Source organism: Daucus carota, chromosome 3 (genome assembly GCF_001625215.2).
Source record: "Daucus carota subsp. sativus chromosome 3, DH1 v3.0, whole genome shotgun sequence".
Taxonomy (NCBI): Eukaryota; Viridiplantae; Streptophyta; class Magnoliopsida; order Apiales; family Apiaceae; genus Daucus; species Daucus carota.
This window is the reverse complement of record NC_030383.2, coordinates 26,992,699-27,012,643: the sequence shown is the minus strand read 5'-3', so window position 1 is coordinate 27,012,643 and position 19,945 is coordinate 26,992,699. Positions and strand designations below refer to the sequence as shown.

Below are 19,945 nucleotides of genomic sequence, written 5' to 3'. Positions count from 1 at the left end.
CTACTGCTTCTTTCGTTTGCTGGATCAATTCTGGACCAATTACTTTCCTTTCTCCAACTTCATCCCAATATATCGGAGATCTACACTTCCTTCCATAAAGAGCTTCGTACGGGGGCATTCCAATGCTGGCATGATAACTGTTATTATACGAAAACTCAACCAAAGGCAAATGCTCGTCCCAATTTCCTTTGAAGTCCAAAGCACAAGACCTCAACATGTCTTCAATAGTTTGAATTGTACGCTCGCTTTGTCCGTCCGTTTGTGGATGATAGGCAGTACTCATCTTGAGTCGGGTTCCCAAATGTTCTTGAAATTGCTTCCAAAATCTAGAGTTAAAACGAGGGTCTCGATCTGACACAATAGATACTGGAACTCCATGACGAGTAACAATCTCTTTCAAATACATGTGAATCAACTTGTCCATTGAGAATCTCTCGTTAATTGGCAGAAAATGAGCCGACTTGGTCAACCGATCAATTATTACCCAAATAGCATCATGATTAGATTTCGTCCTTGGCAATCCAACTATAAAGTCCATTGCAATGTGCTCCCACTTCCATTCTGGTATCTCTAACGGCTGTATCAATCCACTTGGCTTCTGATGTTCAGCTTTTACTCTTTGACAAGTGTAGCATTTACTGATCCATTGAGCAATTTCCTTCTTCATGTCTGGCCACCAAAAGTTTTGCTTCAAATCTTGGTACATTTTTGTGCTTCCGGGGTGAATAGAATACTCTGAATTGTGAGCATCCTTCAAGATTTCATTCTTCAATTCCTCCACGTTTGGTATCCAAATTCTTGATGAAAACCTCAAGATTCCTTGGTTGTCTTTCTGTGTGCAGATTTCTTCTCCGGTTAACTCATTCATCTTCTCATTCATCACTTCTTCTTGGCACTTCTTTATCTTCTCCATCAATTCAGGCTGAAAGGTCATGGTATGAATCATTTCTGTAGGTGCACTAGGAGCTCGAATTTCAATTCCCATCTTCTCAAATTCCTGTGATAGTTCTTGAGCCATGGTCAACATATTCAACCTTTCTTTGCGACTTAACGCATCTGCTACTACGTTCGCCTTTCCGGGATGATAGTTAATCGTGCAGTCGTAGTCTTTAATCAATTCCAACCATCTTCGCTGCCTCATGTTCAACTCTTTTTGCATGAAAATGTACTTCAAGCTTTTGTGATCCGTGAATATTTCACACTTCTCGCCATAAAGATAGTGTCTCCAAAGCTTTAAAGCAAACACAATTGCTGCCAATTCCAAGTCATGAGTCGGATATCTTTGTTCGTGTGGCTTGAGTTGTCTTGACGCGTAGGCTATCACTTTCCCGTGTTGCATTAAGACACAACCTAATCCTTTGTATGACGCATCACTGTAGATAACAAAATCTCCTTGATCATCTGGCAAAGCTAGAACTGGAGCGGTGACTAACTTCTGTTTCAACTCTTGAAAGCTCTTTTCACATTTATCGGTCCATTCAAACTTCTCATTCTTCCGAGTCAATCTTGTCAACGGTACTGCAATCTTCGAAAAATCCTTCACAAACCTTCGATAATATCCGGCCAATCCCATGAAACTTCTAACTTCAGTTGGGGTCTTCGGCCTTTCCCAATTCATCACAGCTTCTATCTTTGCTGGATCCACTCGAATACCTTCACTTCCAACAATATGTCCTAAAAACTGCACTTCTCGTAGCCAAAATACACATTTTGAGAACTTTGCATACAACTTCTCCTTTCTTAATGTTTCCAAAGCTATCCTCAGATGTTCAGCATGTTCCTCTTCAGATTTCGAGTATATGAGAATATCGTCGATGAATACAATGACGAACTTGTCTAAATACTTCTTGAATACACGGTTCATCAAATCCATGAAGGCGGCTGGTGCGTTTGTCAATCCAAATGCCATAACTAGAAACTCGTAATGCCCATATCGAGTTCTGAAATCGGTCTTTGGAATGTCTTCCGGTTTAATCTTCAATTGATGATATCCCGAACGCAAGTCAATCTTCGAAAAGTAAGTTGCTCCTTTGAGTTGATCAAATAAGTCGTCGATTCGAGGCAAAGGATACCTATTCTTGATTGTCAACTTGTTCAATTCTCTATAGTCGATGCATAATCTCATGCTTCCGTCCTTTTTCTTCACAAAAAGAACTGGAGCTCCCCACGGGAATACACTCGGCCTTATAACTCCTTTGTCTAACAACTCTTGCAATTGCTTGGCCAACTCCTTCATTTCTGCCGGCGCCATTCGATACGGTTGCTTTGAAACTGGTTCCGTGCCGGGTGCTAAGTCAATAGAAAACTCAATTTGACGGTCGGGAGGCAATCCAGGAAGATCGTCAGGAAATACATCCAGAAATTCATTAACTATCGGAATGCTTTCTATATTCGGCGTCTCTTTAGATCTATCAATCACATGAGCCAAATAACCTTCACAACCTTGCCTTAACAACTTCTTAGCTTCAATTATCGTCAAAAATGTCTTGGTTTGTTTATGCCCTTTGAATTCTACTTTCTTGCCTTGTGGAGACTTAAGGATTATCTTCTTCTTCTTACAGTCTATTTGAGCACCATTTTCTGCTAACCAATCCATACCTAATATAACATCAAACTCTCCTAATCGAAAAGGTATAAGGGAAGCAGGAAAACTAAAGCCAGAAATCTCTATAGTACATCGGGGGCAAATACTTCTAACAGATACTTGTTCTTGATTAGCAACAATGATAGATAAGGGTTCAACTAACGGTTCAATTGCACAATTCAACTTGCCAACAAAAGATTCAGATATGAAAGATCTAGTAGCTCCAGAATCAAATAGCACTTTAGCATGGTTGTTGTTGACAAAAAGCGTACCTGCCACAACCTCAGAACTCTGAACAGCATCTTTGATATTCATGTTGAATGTCCTTGCTTGAGCCGGATAAGAGGGATGGAAAACAGGAGTTGCAGACTCAAAAACTTGAGTAGAAGGTAGTTGCAGAATCGGAGCAGAAGACGTCATTCCTTGATTGTAAGGGGTAGCTGCCAATTGCATTAACTTGTTAGTTCCAGGAGCTTTACAATCTCTTGACATGTGACCGGTCTTTCCACACTTGAAACAGGTAACAGACGGCTTCGAATTCTGGCACTCGTTCGCATAATGACCCTTCGAGTTGCACTTGAAACAGACAATATCAACCTTATTACAACTTCCCGTGTGTTTCTTGTTGCAGAACTTGCATTCTGAATTTGCTTGTTGACTCCTTTGACCACTCGGTCCTTGAATCTTCTTCACATTACTATTTTCTCCTTTCTTGAATCCTCGGGGACCTCCTTGATTCTGAACTCCAAACTTCTTGAAATTCTTTCCACTTTGGCTCCCCTGAGCCGAACCTTCACCTTTACTCACAAACTTTCTCTTCTTGTTATCCTTCTCCTTCTGGTTCTGATCACTTTCTCCTTCAATCACCATTGCCTTCTGGACCACTTCAGCATATGTGGCCAATTCAAAAGCAGCCACTCTGCTTCGTAGCCAAGGCTTCAATCCTTGTTGAAATCTCTTCGCTCTTTTCTCGTCCGTGTCAGCATAATCTCCCACGAACCTTGCTAATTCTGTAAATTTCTTCTCATATTCCCCAACAGTCATTCCCTCTTGCTTCAATTCAAAGAACTTTAACTCCATCTGAGTTTGCAAATACCTTGGAAAGTACTTGTCTAGAAATATCCTCTTGAATCTATCCCAAGCAATAACCTCACCTTCTTCTAAAGCACGGGCTGACTCCCACCAGTAGTTTGCTTCGTCTTTCAGAAAATATGACGCATACTCAACCTTCTTATCATCGGTTACAACAGCCAAGGTGAAAGCCTTCTCCATCTCCTTTAGCCAGGACTGAGCTTCAACAGGGTCTTGAGTTCCTCGGAACTCGGGTGGTTTCACAGCTTGGAAGGATTTGAAAGTAGTAGGTGGTGGTGGTGCTTGTTGTTGTTGCTGGAGTTGTTGTTGAAGTAATTGTTGTTGTTGAGCAAGGGTAACAGATTGTTGGTGAAGAAGTTGCATAAGTTGAGCCAAGGTTGGTGGTGGTTCTTTGGTATTTTCATTGGTGGTGTTGCGGGTTCTTCGAGGAGGCATGATTCTGAATGTAGACAAGAAAAGCTTATTCTCAGTTCAATATATGCATACAAGTTATATCAAAGGGAATATTGGGTACAAAGGTATTATTCAAGAGTTATTCACATGGTAACGGTTTATGGTTATTATTATGGCATCATGGTATGTGTGTATATTATTAGAGTCTAAGGTATCATATTGCAAAGGTACAATTATTCGGTCAAAGTCATATCATGGTATATTGGAAAAGTTTAAACATGATCAAGTGCTAAAGGTTTAACATGGCAATTTCTATCTAAGCATGGTACACGTGTAATGACAAAATGAGATGAATAGTCAAAGTGCGAGATTAAACATTTGTTCAAATGATAAGTACGGAACAGTACGAACGGAAATAAAGTGCAAATAAAAGTCTTCCCGAAACAATCCGGGGGTACAAGTACGGAATGGAAAGTCAAAGTACGGATAATCATGATAACGGAATAAAATAGACTAAGGAATAGTCTAGGGGGATGGTGATGATGCTGGTGAAGCTGATGGACTGGCAACTGGCTCACGGAGACTGCTAATCACACGGCGGAGCTCGTCAGTAATGGCGGTCAAAGTGATACGGCTCTCACGCTCGCGGTAGGGTGGAATAGCTGCCAAACGGTCCTCGGCCATGCGAATGATCTCCTCGACCCTAGCAATCAAACGGGGACGGTTGCCCTCATCATCAAAGTCCTCACGGTACAGCTGGTCAATCCGGTGCTGGAGAATCGTGTTCTGGCCCACGAGTCGGTCAGTAAGCCTAACCATCTGCTCGTAAAGCGGGAACGGAACAGTAGCCGGGAATCCGGGACTAGAAGATGACGATGCCTGCCAACAGTTATATATATATATACGCGGTTATAGTAAAAAGGGTGAGAAAACTTAAAAGATTCTAACGCCCCAAATCCCAAATGATCTAAGTTCATCTTAACCTCTAAATCCTATCTTATATTCATTTATCCTATGTTGTTCAGTGACTCAAACCTGTCGCTCTGATACCAACTGTGACGGACCCAACATAATTAACCGACTAAAGCATGAATAAACGATAAATAAACTAGAATTATAGAGTTATGAAATATTAGAACTAAAATCTAAATCCACAATCCCCGGATCACCAGGAATGAGTATGAACAACATCTAAAGTTATTACAACCAAATCGAAATCCAACTTAAGTCTAAGTCATTACTACAAGTTTTAAATCCCAAAAGATTAGAAGAAATTAACTAGGGAACTACGAGTTCCCAACCTGCTCCATCATACGGCGGTAAGCAATCCCGTTGCCTGAGGTGGATTTACGTGCGGTCTGCTTGAAACGGGCCATTCTCGGGTTTCACTGAAGGGTTGTAACAACAACAATATATATGAGCATAACGCTCAGCAAGTGAAAACAGTATATATAACAGTTCACAATATGCAAGATAATAAGTGCAAAAGCATCAACAGATATCACAAGGTATAAACACAAGTAAAGGTGTAATGTGGGATATCAATTTATTGGAATTGGAAACACACAGCGCTACGAGCATTGAGGGGTGATCAGCCCACACCAAGCTCCGAACCACATAAAGTGATTCAACCAGGGAGGATCCTCGGCACACATTGGCCATAAACAGACATCAGGCTCCCCGCTACCGATGCTGCAATAATTGACTGGCGCCTCAGTCGTAATAAATTATTATCCAATTCCTTTTAAGGTCATTTCAAATCAAATCATTTTCAAGAAAAGGGTCTTGATCAAAGACAAGTTATAAGCAAGGGTGTTTTCAAAATATAAGTGATCTTTCAAAAGTAAAGGATGTTATTAAGATCGGGGTTCCAAATGAGATAATTCAGGTTAATGTGGGGTATCAAGTTCTCATTATTCATCAAGGACTATTGGAGTATAATCATGTGGTTGTAAGGTGATATTACATGAAAAAGGTAATTCAAGTGTTAAGGGTATTATTGGAATCCAAAGTGATGATCATGAGAGGTGACAAGGTAATTCAGTCCTAAGTAAACAGTAATTCAACGTTCACAGGTATACAATCATAAAGCAAGTATAAAGGAAGAGTTTCACTTGCCTGGATAAAGCTTACTAAACTCCTGTATAGATGCTTCTAGGGGTTCCTTGCCTGGCCTCCTACTTGCACCTATAATTAATAGTATCCTCGTCACTAACTACCCTTTCGCGTATAAATGTATATACATATATATAAAATATAAACTTAAACTTAATTAAAACAAGTAACATAATCATCAAGTAATGCACATAACAAATAAAGCATGGCACTTAGTTACTTAACTTATATTACTTAATAATCTCTAATTATTCCTAAGTCAATTAAGCATTTAATCAAGTAGCACATAAGGTCTAAGACCAATACCTCCTAACTATACTCTACTGACCTCAAATTAACAAATTAATAGTAAGGCACACTTGTGCCCCACTACCCAAGACTTACAAGTGAAGTGCAACCTAAGTGACTCACTAGTATGCTTACCTTGGCGACACTTGTGTGCCTTGGTAAAAGAATGCATCTACACTAAGTGAATTGACTTAAACTAACTTGCACTCTCTAATATGACTTAAAACTAACTCATGGACTCAATATGAGGTCAAGGCCTCACTGATGACACACTAAAATGCAATGCACCCTAAGTTGGTACTAGAATGTGACTCCATATGTGACACTTGTGTTCTTTAGTGGAAATGAGGCATCTCCACTTAGGGTATTGACTCCAAACCAATTTCTAAAGGTTGACACAATCTTAAACTAATATTATGAAGTGGTGTGACTCAAAGGCTTTGCCTATATAGGTCCTTAAAAACTAGTGTACCAAAGTGACCATTCTGCCTTGGCAGTTTGGCACCTCTTGGGGGTTTTGGCAAAAACAAGTGTTTCCACTATGTGCCTTGGTGAAATTGTGACTCTACTGGATACTTAAGACTTAAATCTAAGTTTTGCACTTGGAATGACACTAAGGCCTTGCTCAGGCCTCCTTGGGCCTCTAAACAAAGTTGGCACAGAGCACCCTGCCCTGCTGTGGGGACTGCCATGAACTTACCAACTTGAGACTCACTAATCTCACTCACTACACCAATCCAATGACTCAAATAGCTTCCTAATACTTCCCTGAGCTCAACTAAATCAAGGCCCCATGAGGGCCTCATCATTGACAAGGTTTTTAACACTCAAAAGTGCAAATGACACAATTGTGCCCTGTTCTGGGGTGTACTCTGAAATGTGTGTGTGCATCTATGTAGATGATGGTTTTTATGACTTCTAAAGCTACTGGAGACTTGTATACATCAAGTCCTAACTCCAGGAGACTTGGGCCTATGAGGGCCTAAGCATGACACCTCCATTTCACTAGTTTTCTAAGGTGTAAAAATCTGCCATGGTGTGTGTGTGACTCCTTCCACCTTAACACCCTCCAAAACTCCATATACCAACAAACCAAGCCACAAATACTACCCTACAATATACATATACCTACTGACTAGCTACTCCAAGCAAGATATCACAAAATCCAACCTCATATAAGCATAAAACCGAGGCATTTGTAGAGCAAAAACAGAGCAGAATTTCAGGAGCAGTTTTTAAGCACTTTCCAAGCCAATGCACATACATACAAGTTTATTAATCATCAAAACTAAACATAATACATCAAGACACCATCTACATTATCATTTTATGGCAAAAACCGAAACATGCATTGATCAAAAACCAAGTTAAAAGCTCCAAATCATCACATATAACACCCATTCGAATATCATGGCCTAAGATCACTAGTTTCACATGGTTCTTGTATAAATCATAACATGCAAGGTCTAAAACTTTGTAAAACACATTGTAAAGGATCAAAACTTCTTGAAACCATATCAAAACATCACACCATTTCGAATTTTAAGGCATGAAAACAACCCATTTCCTTCGGCTCCCTTGAGGGTCATTGCCGAAGGTGATGAAGCAAGTGTATTTCGCCCAAATGGAGGTATAACCTCCACCAAAATCACATCAAGCTCATCATCTAGGAACCTCTGAAATGGTGACTCTAAGTCCATAAGAACTAAAGCCCCATTCCGGTTCCAAGTGACACATGCAAGCCAAGTCTAACCTTGAGAGAGAAGATACAAGTGTGGGTGATGAAGATCTTGGCAAGACAAGCTTGATCCTTGAAGAAGATGAAGAAATCGGCAATGGAGGAGGGTTTAGAGAGAGAGAGCCGAGAGGAGAGGTGAGGGAGAGAGAAGAGAGAAATGAGAGAAGTGGGTTTGATTTTAGTTGGTGTGTATGAATGAGTGAAGTGTGGAAGTATGTAATATTTTGTTCTCTTGTGTTTTGACTTGACCAACTAGTGGTAGTGGAATGTAGAAATGACTAGCTTGTCCTCTCTTCAAGTGTTGGTGGAAAATGCATGCAAGGGTAATGTAGACATTTGATAATTAATAAAAGTGTGATTAAAAAGATATTAAAAGAATGAGTTTTAGTAAATAAAGTACAAATCGATAAATCATGAAATTAATATCACAAATAATATGAGATTTTAGAAGTTTAATAAAATAGTTTTCTCAAATTTTGGACAAGAAATGAATTTTAAAAGAAATATTACAAGTAGAGCTCTAATAGTCACATTTCACATAAATATAAAACACGAATATAATACACGTAAAATCTCGAGAAGAATATATACAATGAAACGCTATTTTACAAGTTAAAGTTTATCGGCTACTCGCAATTTATCAAATATCACTAAATCGCATATATCTCAACTATTATTTAATCGGGTAACGGCAACGATCACATTTATTAATACAAAGTCAAAACCGTCGCAACTAGTAATATTATTTAATCGCGTAGCGAGAATTATTCGTCAAAAGTCATATAAGTACATTATAACGACATACGAAAGTCATGTAACGATAAACGAGTCAAATTCACATAGTTTGGCAATTAAAACACGAAATTTAATATATCACCAAAATGAAATACTGTAATATATATATTAGTCAAATATTACAGGCGTTACACAAACGAATCAAGAATGACACTACAAGTTGATTCCAATTTCAAACAACCGAATATGAAGCTACAAGTTGTTTTCAACTTCAAACGAGTCTGGAATGAAGCCACAAGTTGTTTCCAACTTCAATCTAGTCAATAATGAAGCTACAAGTTGTTTCCGGGCTCAAACGAGTCAAGAATGGAACTACAAGTTGATTCCAATTTCAAACAACTGAAAATGAAGCTACAAATTGTTTTCAACTTTGAAAGAGTCTGGAATGAAACCACAAGTTGTTTCCAACCTCAATCTAGTCAATAATGAAGCTACAAGTTGTTTCCGGGTTCAAACGAGTCAAGAATGAAACTACAAGTTGATTCAATTTCAAACAACTGAAAATGAAGCTACAAGTTGTTTTCAACTTCAAAAGAGTCTGGAATGAAGCTACAAGTTGTTTCCAACATCAATCTAGTCAATAATGAAGCTACAAGTTGTGTTCGGGCTCAAACGAGTCAATAATGAAACTACAAGTTGATCCAATTTCAAACAACCGAAAATGAAGCTACAAGTTGCTTTCAACTTCACACGAGTCTGGAATAAAGCTACAAGTTGATTCCAACTTCAATCGAGTCAATAATGAAGCTACAAGTTGTTTCCAGGCTCAAACGAGTCAAGACTGAAACTACAAGTTGATTCCAATTTCAAACAACGATAAATGAAGTTACAAGTCGTTTTCAACCTCAAACGAGTCTGAATGAAGCTACAAGTTGTTTCCACGTTCAATCTAGTCAATAATGAAGCTACAAGTTATTTTCAGGCTCAAAAGAGTCAAGAATGAAACTACAAGTTGATCCAATTTCAGACAACTGAAAATGAAACTACAAGTTGTTTTCAACTTCAAACGAGTCAGGAATGAAGCTACAGGTTGTTTCCAACTTCAATCGAGTCAATAATGAAGCTACAAGTTGTGTTCGGTCTCAAACGAGTCAATAATGAAACTACAAGTTGATCCAATTTCAAACAACCAAAAATGAAGCTACAAGTCGTTTTCAACTTGAAATGAGTCTGGAATGAAGCTACAAGTTGTTTCCATGTTCAATCTACTCGGTAATGAAGGTACAAGTTGTTTTCGGGCTCAAACGAGTTAAGAATGAAACTACAAGGTGATCCAATTTCAAACAATCGAAAATGAAGGTACAAGTTGTTTTCAACTTCAAACGAGTCTGGAATGAAGCTAAATTTGTTTTCAACTTCAAATGAGTCTGGAATGAAGCTACAAGTTGTTTCCAACTTCAAACGACTCAATAATGGAGCTACAAGTTGTTTCCGGGCTCAAACGAATCAAGAATGACACTACACGTTGATTCCAATTTCAAACAACCGAATATGAAGCTACATGTTGTTTTCAACTTCAAACGAGTCTGGAATGAAGCCACAAGTTGTTTCCAACTTCAATCTAGTCAATAATGAAGCTACAAGTTGTTTCCGGGCTCAAACGAGTCAAGAATGGAACTACAAGTTGATTCCAATTTCAAACAACTGAAAATGAAGCTATAAGTTGTTTTCAACTTCGAAAGAGTCTGGAATGAAGCTACAAGTTGTTTCCAACTTCAATCTAGTCAATAATGAAGCTACAAGTTGTGTTCGGGCTCAAACGAGTCAATAATGAAGCTACAAGTTGATCCAATTTCAAGCAACCGAAAATGAAGCTCCAAGTTGCTTTCAACTTCAAACGGGTCTGGAATGAAGCCACAAGTTGTTTCCAACTTCAATCTAGTCAATAATGAAGCTACAAGTTGTTTCCGGGCTCAAACGAGTCAAGAATGGAACTACAAGTTGATTCCAATTTCAAACAACTGAAAATGAAGCTACAAGTTGTTTTCAACTTTGAAAGAGTCTGGAATGAAACCACAAGTTGTTTCCAACCTCAATCTAGTCAATAATGAAGCTACAAGTTGTTTCCGGGTTCAAACGAGTCAAGAATGAAACTACAAGTTGATTCAATTTCAAACAACTGAAAATGAAGCTACAAGTTGTTTTCAACTTCAAAAGAGTCTGGAATGAAGCTACAAGTTGTTTCCAACATCAATCTAGTCAATAATGAAGCTACAAGTTGTGTTCGGGCTCAAACGAGTCAATAATGAAACTACAAGTTGATCCAATTTCAAACAACCGAAAATGAAGCTACAAGTTGCTTTCAACTTCAAACGAGTCTGGAATAAAGCTACAAGTTGATTCCAACTTCAATCGAGTCAATAATGAAGCTACAAGTTGTTTCCAGGCTCAAACGAGTCAAGGCTGAAACTACAAGTTGATTCCAATTTCAAACAACGATAAATGAAGTTACAAGTCGTTTTCAACCTCAAACGAGTCTGAATGAAGCTACAAGTTGTTTCCACGTTCAATCTAGTCAATAATGAAGCTACAAGTTATTTTCAGGCTCAAAAGAGTCAAGAATGAAACTGCAAGTTGATCCAATTTCAGACAACCGAAAATGAAGCTACAAGTTGTTTTCAACTTCAAACGAGTCAGGAATGAAGCTACAGGTTGTTTCCAACTTCAATCGAGTCAATAATGAAGCTACAAGTTATGTTCGGTCTCAAACGAGTCAATAATGAAACTACAAGTTGATCCAATTTCAAACAACCAAAAATGAAGCTACAAGTCGTTTTCAACTTGAAATGAGTCTGGAATGAAGTTACAAGTTGTTTCCACGTTCAATCTACTCGGTAATGAAGGTATAAGTTGTTTTCGGGCTCAAACGAGTTAAGAATGAAACTACAAGGTGATCCAATTTCAAACAACCGAAAATGAAGCTACAAGTTGTTTTCAACTTCAAACGAGTCTGGAATGAAGCTAAATTTGTTTTCAACTTCAAATGATTCTGGAATGAACCTACAAGTTGTTTCCAACTTCAAACGACTCAATAATGGAGCTACAAGTTGTTTCCGGGCTCAAATGAATCAAGAATGAAACTACAAGTTGATTCCAATTTCAAACAACCGAATATGAAGCTACAAGTTGTTTTCAACTTCAAACGAGTTTGGAATGAAGCCACAAGTTGTTTCCAACTTCAATCTAGTCAATAATGAAGCTACAAGTTGTTTCCGGGCTCAAACGAGTCAAGAATGGAACTACAAGTTGATTCCAATTTCAAACAACTGAAACTGAAGCTACAAGTTGTTTTCAACTTCGAAAGAGTCTGGAATGAAGCTACAAGTTGTTTCCAACTTCAATCTAGTCAATAATGAAGCTAAAAGTTGTTTCCGGGTTCAATCGAGTCAAGAACGAAACTACAAGTTGATTCCAATTTCAAACAACTGAAAATGAAGCTACAAGTTGATTCCAATTTCAAACAACTGAAAATGAAGCTACAAGTTGTTTTCAACTTCAATAGAGTATGGAATAAAGCTACAAGTTATTTTCAACTTCAATCTAGTCAATAATGAAGCTAGAAGTTGTGGTCGGGCTCAAACGAGTCAATAATGAAACTACAAGTTGATCCAATTTCAAACAATCGAAAATGAAGCTCCAAGTTGCTTTCAACTTAAAACGACTCTGGAATGCAGCCACAAGTTGTTTCCAACTTCAATCTAGTCAATAATGAAGCTACAAGTTGTTTCCGGGCTCAAACGAGTCAAGAACGGAACTACAAGTTGATTCCAATTTTCAAACAACTGAAAATGAAGCTACAATTTGTTTTCAACTTTGAAAGAGTCTGGAATGAAACCACAAGTTGTTTCCAACCTCAATCTAGTCAATAATGAAGCTACAAGTTGTTTCAGGGTTCAAACGACTCAAGAATGAAACTACAAGTTGATTCCAATTTCAAACAACTGAAAATGAATCTACAAGTTGTTTTCAACTTCAAAAGAGTCTGGAATGAAGCTACAAGTTGTTTCCAACTTCAATCGAGTCAATAATGAAGCTACAAGTTGTGTTCGGTCTCAAACGAGTCAATAATGAAACTACAAGTTGATCCAATTTCAAACAACCAAAAATGAAGCTACAAGTCGTTTTCAACTTGAAATGAGTCTGGAATGAAGCTACAAGTTGTTTCCACGTTCAATCTACTCGGTAATGAAGGTACAAGTTGTTTTCGGGCTCAAACGAGTTAAGAATGAAACTACAAGGTGATCCAATTTCAAACAATCGAAAATGAAGGTACAAGTTGTTTTCAACTTTAAACGAGTCTGGAATGAAGCTAAATTTGTTTTCAACTTCAAATGAGTCTGGAATGAAGCTACGAGTTGTTTCCAACTTCAAACGACTCAATAATGGAGCTACAAGTTGTTTCCGGGCTCAAACAAATCAAGAATGACACTACACGTTGATTCCAATTTCAAACAACCGAATATGAAGCTACAAGTTGTTTTCAACTTCAAACGAGTCTGGAATGAAACCACAAGTTGTTTCCAACTTCAATCTAGTCAATAATGAAGCTACAAGTTGTTTCCGGGCTCAAACGAGTCAAGAATGGAACTACAAGTTAATTCCAATTTCAAACAACTGAAAATGAAGCTATAAGTTGTTTTCAACTTCGAAAGAGTCTGGAATGAAGCTACAAGTTGTTTCCAACTTCAATCTAGTCAATAATGAAGCTACAAGTTGTTTCCGGGTTCAATCGAGTCAAGAATGAAACTACAAGTTGATTCCAATTTCAAACAACTGAAAATGAAGCTACAAGTTGTTTTCAACTTCAAAAGAGTCTGGAATGAAGCTACAAGTTGTTTCCAACTTCAATCTAGTCAATAATGAAGCTACAAGTTGTGTTCGGACTCAAACGAGTCAATAATGAAACTACAAGTTGATCCAATTTCAAACAACTGAAAATGAAGCTCCAAGTTGCTTTCAACTTCAAACGGGTCTGGAATGAAGCCACAAGTTGTTTCCAACTTCAATCTAGTCAATAATGAAGCTACAAGTTGTTTCCGGGCTCAAACGAGTCAAGAATGGAACTACAAGTTGATTCCAATTTCAAACAACTGAAAATGAAGCTACGAGTTGTTTTCAACTTCGAAAGAGTCTGGAATGAAGCTACAAGTTATTTCCAACTTCAATCTAGTCAATAATGAAGCTAAAAGTTGTTTCCGGGTTCAATCGAGTCAAGAATGAAACTACAAGTTGATTCCAATTTCAAACAACTGAAAATGAAGCTACAAGTTGTTTTCAACTTCAATAGAGTCTGGAATGAAGCTACAAGTTGTTTCCAACTTCAATCTAGTCAATAATGAAGCTATAAGTTGTGTTCGGGCTCAAACGAGTCAATAATGAAACTACAAGTTGATCCAATTTCAAACAATCGAAAATGAAGCTCCAAGTTGCTTTCAACTTAAAACGACTTTGGAATGAAGCCACAAGTTGTTTCCAACTTCAATCTAGTCAATAATGAAGCTACAAGTTGTTTCCAGGCTCAAACTAGTCAAGAACGGAACTACTCAAACAACTGAAAATGAAGCTACAAGTTGTTTTCAACTTTGAAAGAGTCTGGAATGAAACCACAAGTTGTTTCCAACCTCAATCTAGTCAATAATGAAGCTACAAGTTGTTTCAGGGTTCAAACGACTCAAGAATGAAACTAAAAGTTGATTCCAATTTCAAACAAGTGAAAATGAATCTACAAGTTGTTTTCAACTTCAAAAGAGTCTGGAATGAAGCTACAAGTTGTTTCCAACTTCAATCTAGTCAATAATGAAGCTACAAGTTGTGTTCGGGCTCAAACGAGTCAATAATGAAACTACATGTTGATCCAATTTCAAACAACCGAAAATGAAGCTACAAGTTGCTTTCAACTTCAAACGAGTCTGGAATGAAGCCACAAGTTGTTTCCAACTTCAATCTAGTCAATAATGAAGCTACAAGTTGTTTCCGGGCTCAAACGAGTCAAGAATGGAACTACAAGTTGATTCCAAATTCAAACAACTGAAAATGAAGCTACAAGTTGTTTTCAACTTTGAAAGAGTCTGGAATGAAACCACAAGTTGTTTCCAACCTCAATCTAGTCAATAATGAAGCTACAAGTTGTTTCCGGGTTCAAACGAGTCAAGAATGAAACTACAAGTTGATTCCAATTTCAAACAACTGAAAATGAAGCTATAAGTTGTTTTCAATTTCAAAAGAGTCTGGAATGAAGCTACAAGTTGTTTCCAACTTCAATCTAGTCAATAATGAAGCTACAAGTTGTGTTCCGGCTCAAACGAGTCAATAATGAAACTACATGTTGATCCAATTTCAAACAACCGAAAATGAAGCTACAAGTTGCTTTCAACTTCAAACGAGTCTGGAATGAAGCCACAAGTTGTTTCCAACTTCAATCTAGTCAATAATGAAGCTACAGGTTCTTTCCGGGCTCAAACGAGTCAAGAATGGAACTACAAGTTGATTCCAATTTCAAACAACTGAAAATGAAGCTACAAGTTGTTTTCAACTTTGAAAGAGTCTGGAATGAAACCACAAGTTGTTTCCAACCTCAATCTAGTCAATAATGAAGCTACAAGTTGTTTCCGGGTTCAAACGAGTCAAGAATGAAACTACAAGTTGATTCCAATTTCAAACAACTGAAAATGAAGCTACAAGTTGTTTTCAACTTCAAAAGAGTCTGGAATGAAGCTACAAGTTGTTTCCAACTTCAATCTAGTCAATAATGAAGCTACAAGTTGTTGATAAGCGTGCATTTTATCTTAATATTGTCCCTGTATTTTAGTTATTTTGTACTTAATTGGATTTTTATTTATTAAATTTTAATGTTTTATTGTAGGATGCAAGGAATTCTAATCAAATATGGATTGGAGTTTAAATAGCAAGAATTGGAGTTTAATTCGAATAAAATTCGGATTTTAAGGCTAGCTGCGCAGCATTCACTGTTGGGGCCATATCTGGAGTTCTAGAAGTCCAAATCAGGTGATTCAAGAGCCCACGCGAAACTTAGAACAAGGCCTTTAATTCAGAGGTGGACTTGCATTTTTATCCTAGTCTAATCAGCCCAGAATCAGAGTCAAAAAGTCAACTGCGAATTTCCACTTTTGGAATTCTATTCTGATTCCGAAATCTCCTTGTATTTTCATTAATTCATTAAAAATACTTTTAATAGAGATATTAGGGATTAGTATTCAGACCTAATTAGAGATACACGGTACGAGATAGAGGGAGGAGGCACAAGCATAGAGAGAAAGAAGAAGCGGAACGGAAGAGATTTCGGCCATTGAAGACATTCAGTGGATTTGTTCCTTCATCTCTTTGTTTAGAATTCTCTCCTTTACTCTTATTATTATGAGCATGTTCTCTTCATCTTTGGTTGATTTTGAGATTTTGAGTATGAACTAATTGTATAAAGTTGGGATTTTTATGAAACCCTAGCATGAGGATTTTGGTGTTTTGTTAAGAATATTGTATGCAATTTTGTGGTTTACTCATTCGAGTGTTTTTCATGTTAATACTTGCTATTGTCTGATCAACTCTAGTGGGTTATCGAGTCAATCATAATACTGAGAGGGTTATGATTAATTGACACAAACTTGAATGGTGCATGATTATATCTCTTGATTATAATATAGTTGTGGTATAGACATATATTGTGACCATGCATAGCTTTGTGAATTGATGCTTAATTGGATTCCGAATATTAAATTGGCATAGACATATGTTGGTTTAATTGTAGGAATTACATCATAGTGATTTCGAGAGAAACCTATGACCATTGAATTCTAGCTAGTAAATTGTGATTTGCTGCAATATTTCGCGACTCTTTTATCGATATTCTTGTGTTAGGGGGAAGTAATTATCCTGACTTATCTTCTCATATTTGAAACTCGTTAAGCTCTTTAGTATAATTTAGTTGGTTAATTTAGTTTTAGTATAAAAATCATCACCAATTTATTGTGTGTTCGATAACCGGATTGTTAGAGATTATTTGCGATTAATACGTATAGATAGTCCTTGAGGAACGATATCTGGTATTTATTACTATATTACTTGTTTGCGATTGTGTACACTTGCACATTAGGATTTTACGCAACAGTTGTGTTCGGGCTCAAACGAGTCAATAATGAAACTACAAGTTGATTCCAATTTCAAACAACGATAAATGAAGTTACAAGTCGTTTTCAACCTCAAACGAGTCTGAATGAAGCTACAAGTTGTTTCCACGTTCAATCTAGTCAATAATGAAGCTACAAGTTATTTTCAGGCTCAAAAGAGTCAAGAATGAAACTACAAGTTGATCCAATTTCAGACAACCGAAAATGAAGCTACAAGTTGTTTTCAACTTCAAACGAGTCAGGAATGAAGCTACAGGTTTTTTCCAACTTCAATCGAGTCAATAATGAAGCTACAAGTTTTGTTCGGTCTCAAACGAGTCAATAATGAAACTACAAGTTGATCCAATTAAAAAACAACCAAAAATGAAGCTACAAGTCGTTTTCAACTTGAAATGAGTCTGGAATGAAGCTACAAGTTGTTTCCACGTTCAATCTACTCGGTAATAAAGCTACAAGTTGTTTTCGGGCTCAAACTAGTTAAGAATGAAACTACAAGGTGATCCAATTTCAAACAACCGAAAATGAAGCTACAAGTTGTTTTCAACTTCAAACGAGTCTGGAATGAAGCTAAATTTGTTTTCAACTTCAAATGAGTCTGGAATGAAGCTACAAGTTGTTTCCAACTTCAAACGACTCAATAATGGAGCTACAAGTTGTTTCCGGGCTCAAATGAATCAAGAATGAAACTACAAGTTGATTCCAATTTCAAACAACCGAATATGAAGCTACAAGTTGCTTTCAACTTCAAACGAGTCTGGAATGAAGCCACAAGTTGTTTCCAACTTCAATCTAGTCAATAATGAAGCTACAAGTTGTTTCCGAGCTCAAACGAGTCAAGAATGGAACTACAAGTTGATTCTAATTTCAAACAACTGAAAATGAAGCTACAAGTTGTTTTCAACTTCGAAAGAGTCTGGAATGAAGCTACAAGTTGTTTCCAACTTCAATCTAGTCAATAATGAAGCTAAAAGTTGTTTCCGGGTTCAATCGAGTCAAGAATGAAACTACAAGTTGATTCAATTTCAAACAACTGAAAATGAAGCTACAAGTTGTTTTCAACTTCAATAGAGTCTGAAATGAAGCTACAAGTTGTTTCCAAATTCAATCTAGTCAATAATGAAGCTATAAGTTGTGTTCGGGCTCAAGTGAGTCAATAATGAAACTACAAGTTGATCCAATTTCAAACAATCGAAAATGAAGCTCCAAGTTGCTTTCAACTTGAAACGACTCTGGAATGAAGCCACAAGTTGTTTCCAACTTCAATCTAGTCAATAATGAAGCTACAAGTTGTTTCCAGGCTCAAACGAGTCAAGAACGGAACTACAAGTTGATTCCAATTTTCAAAAAACTGAAAATGAAGCTACAAGTTGTTTTCAACTTTGAAAGAGTCTGGAATGAAACCACAAGTTGTTTCCAACCTCAATCTAGTCAATAATGAAGCTACAAGTTGTTTCAGGGTTCAAACGACTCAAGAATGAAACTACAAGTTGATTCCAATTTCAAACAACTGAAAATGAAGCTACAAGTTGTTTTCAACTTCAAAAGAGTCTGGAATGAAGCTACAAGTTGTTTCCAACTTCAATCTAGTCAATAATGAAGCTACAAGTTGTGTTCGGGCTCAAACGAGTCAATAATGAAACTACATGTTGATCCAATTTCAAACAACCGAAAATGAAGCTACAAGTTGCTTTCAACTTCAAACGAGTCTGGAATGAAGCCACAAGTTGTTTCCAACTTCAATCTAGTCAATAATGAAGCTACAAGTTGTTTCCGGGCTCAAACGAGTCAAGAATGGAACTACGAGTTGATTCCAAATTCAAACAACTAAAAATAAAGCTACAAGTTGTTTTCAACTTTGAAAGTGTCTGGAATGAAACCACAAGTTGTTTCCAACCTCAATCTAGTCAATAATGAAGCTACAAGTTGTTTCCGGGTTCAAACGAGTCAAGAATGAAACTACAAGTTGATTCCAATTTCAAACAACTGAAAATGAAGCTACAAGTTGTTTTCAATTTCAAAAGAGTCTGGAATGAAGCTACAAGTTGTTTCCAACTTCAATCTAGTCAATAATGAAGCTACAAGTTGTGTTCCGGCTCAAACGAGTCAATAATGAAACTACATGTTGATCCAATTTCAAACAACCGAAAATGAAGCTACAAGTTGCTTTCAACTTCAAACGAGTCTAGAATGAAGCCACAAGTTGTTTCCAACTTCAATCTAGTCAATAATGAAGCTACAGGTTCTTTCGGGGCTCAAACGAGTCAAGAATGGAACTACAAGTTGATTCCAATTTCAAACAACTGAAAATGAAGCTACAAGTTGTTTTCAACTTTGAAAGAGTCTGGAATGAAACCACAAGTTGTTTCCAACCTCAATCTAGTCAATAATGAAGCTACAAGTTGTTTTCAGGGTTCAAACGACTCAAGAATGAAACTACAAGTTGATTCCAATTTCAAACAACTGAAAATGAAGCTACAAGTTGTTTTCAACTTCAAAAGAGTCTGGAATGAAGCTACAAGTTGTTTCCAACTTCAATCTAGTCAATAATGAAGCTACAAGTTGTGTTCGGGCTCAAACGAGTCAATAATGAAACTACATGTTGATCCAATTTCAAACAACCGAAAATGAAGCTACAAGTTGCTTTCAACTTCAAACGAGTCTGGAATGAAGCACAAGTTCTTTCCAACTTCAATCTAGTCATAATGAAGCTACAAGTTGTTTCCGGGCTCAAACGAGTCAAGAATGGAACTACGAGGTGATTCCAAATTCAAACAACTAAAAATAAAGCTACAAGTTGTT

At 37.2% G+C, this 19,945-nt stretch overlaps 1 protein-coding gene across 1 annotated transcript in view; it reads right to left on the bottom strand.

Annotated features, from left to right (window-relative positions):
- Positions 1 to 238: 238 nt before the first annotated feature.
- LOC135151445 (uncharacterized) overlaps positions 239 to 19,945 on the bottom strand; it is a gene marked incomplete at its 3' end in the record, with an annotated part of 91,359 nt that continues 71,652 nt past the window's right edge. The window contains exons 6-8 of the mRNA XM_064089894.1: positions 2,192 to 2,326; positions 1,048 to 1,975; positions 239 to 306 (exon numbers count right to left, since the gene is read on the bottom strand). Of these exons, the coding sequence (XP_063945964.1) occupies positions 239 to 306; positions 1,048 to 1,975; positions 2,192 to 2,326 (1,131 nt within the window). The remainder of the gene's footprint in view (positions 307 to 1,047; positions 1,976 to 2,191; positions 2,327 to 19,945) is intronic.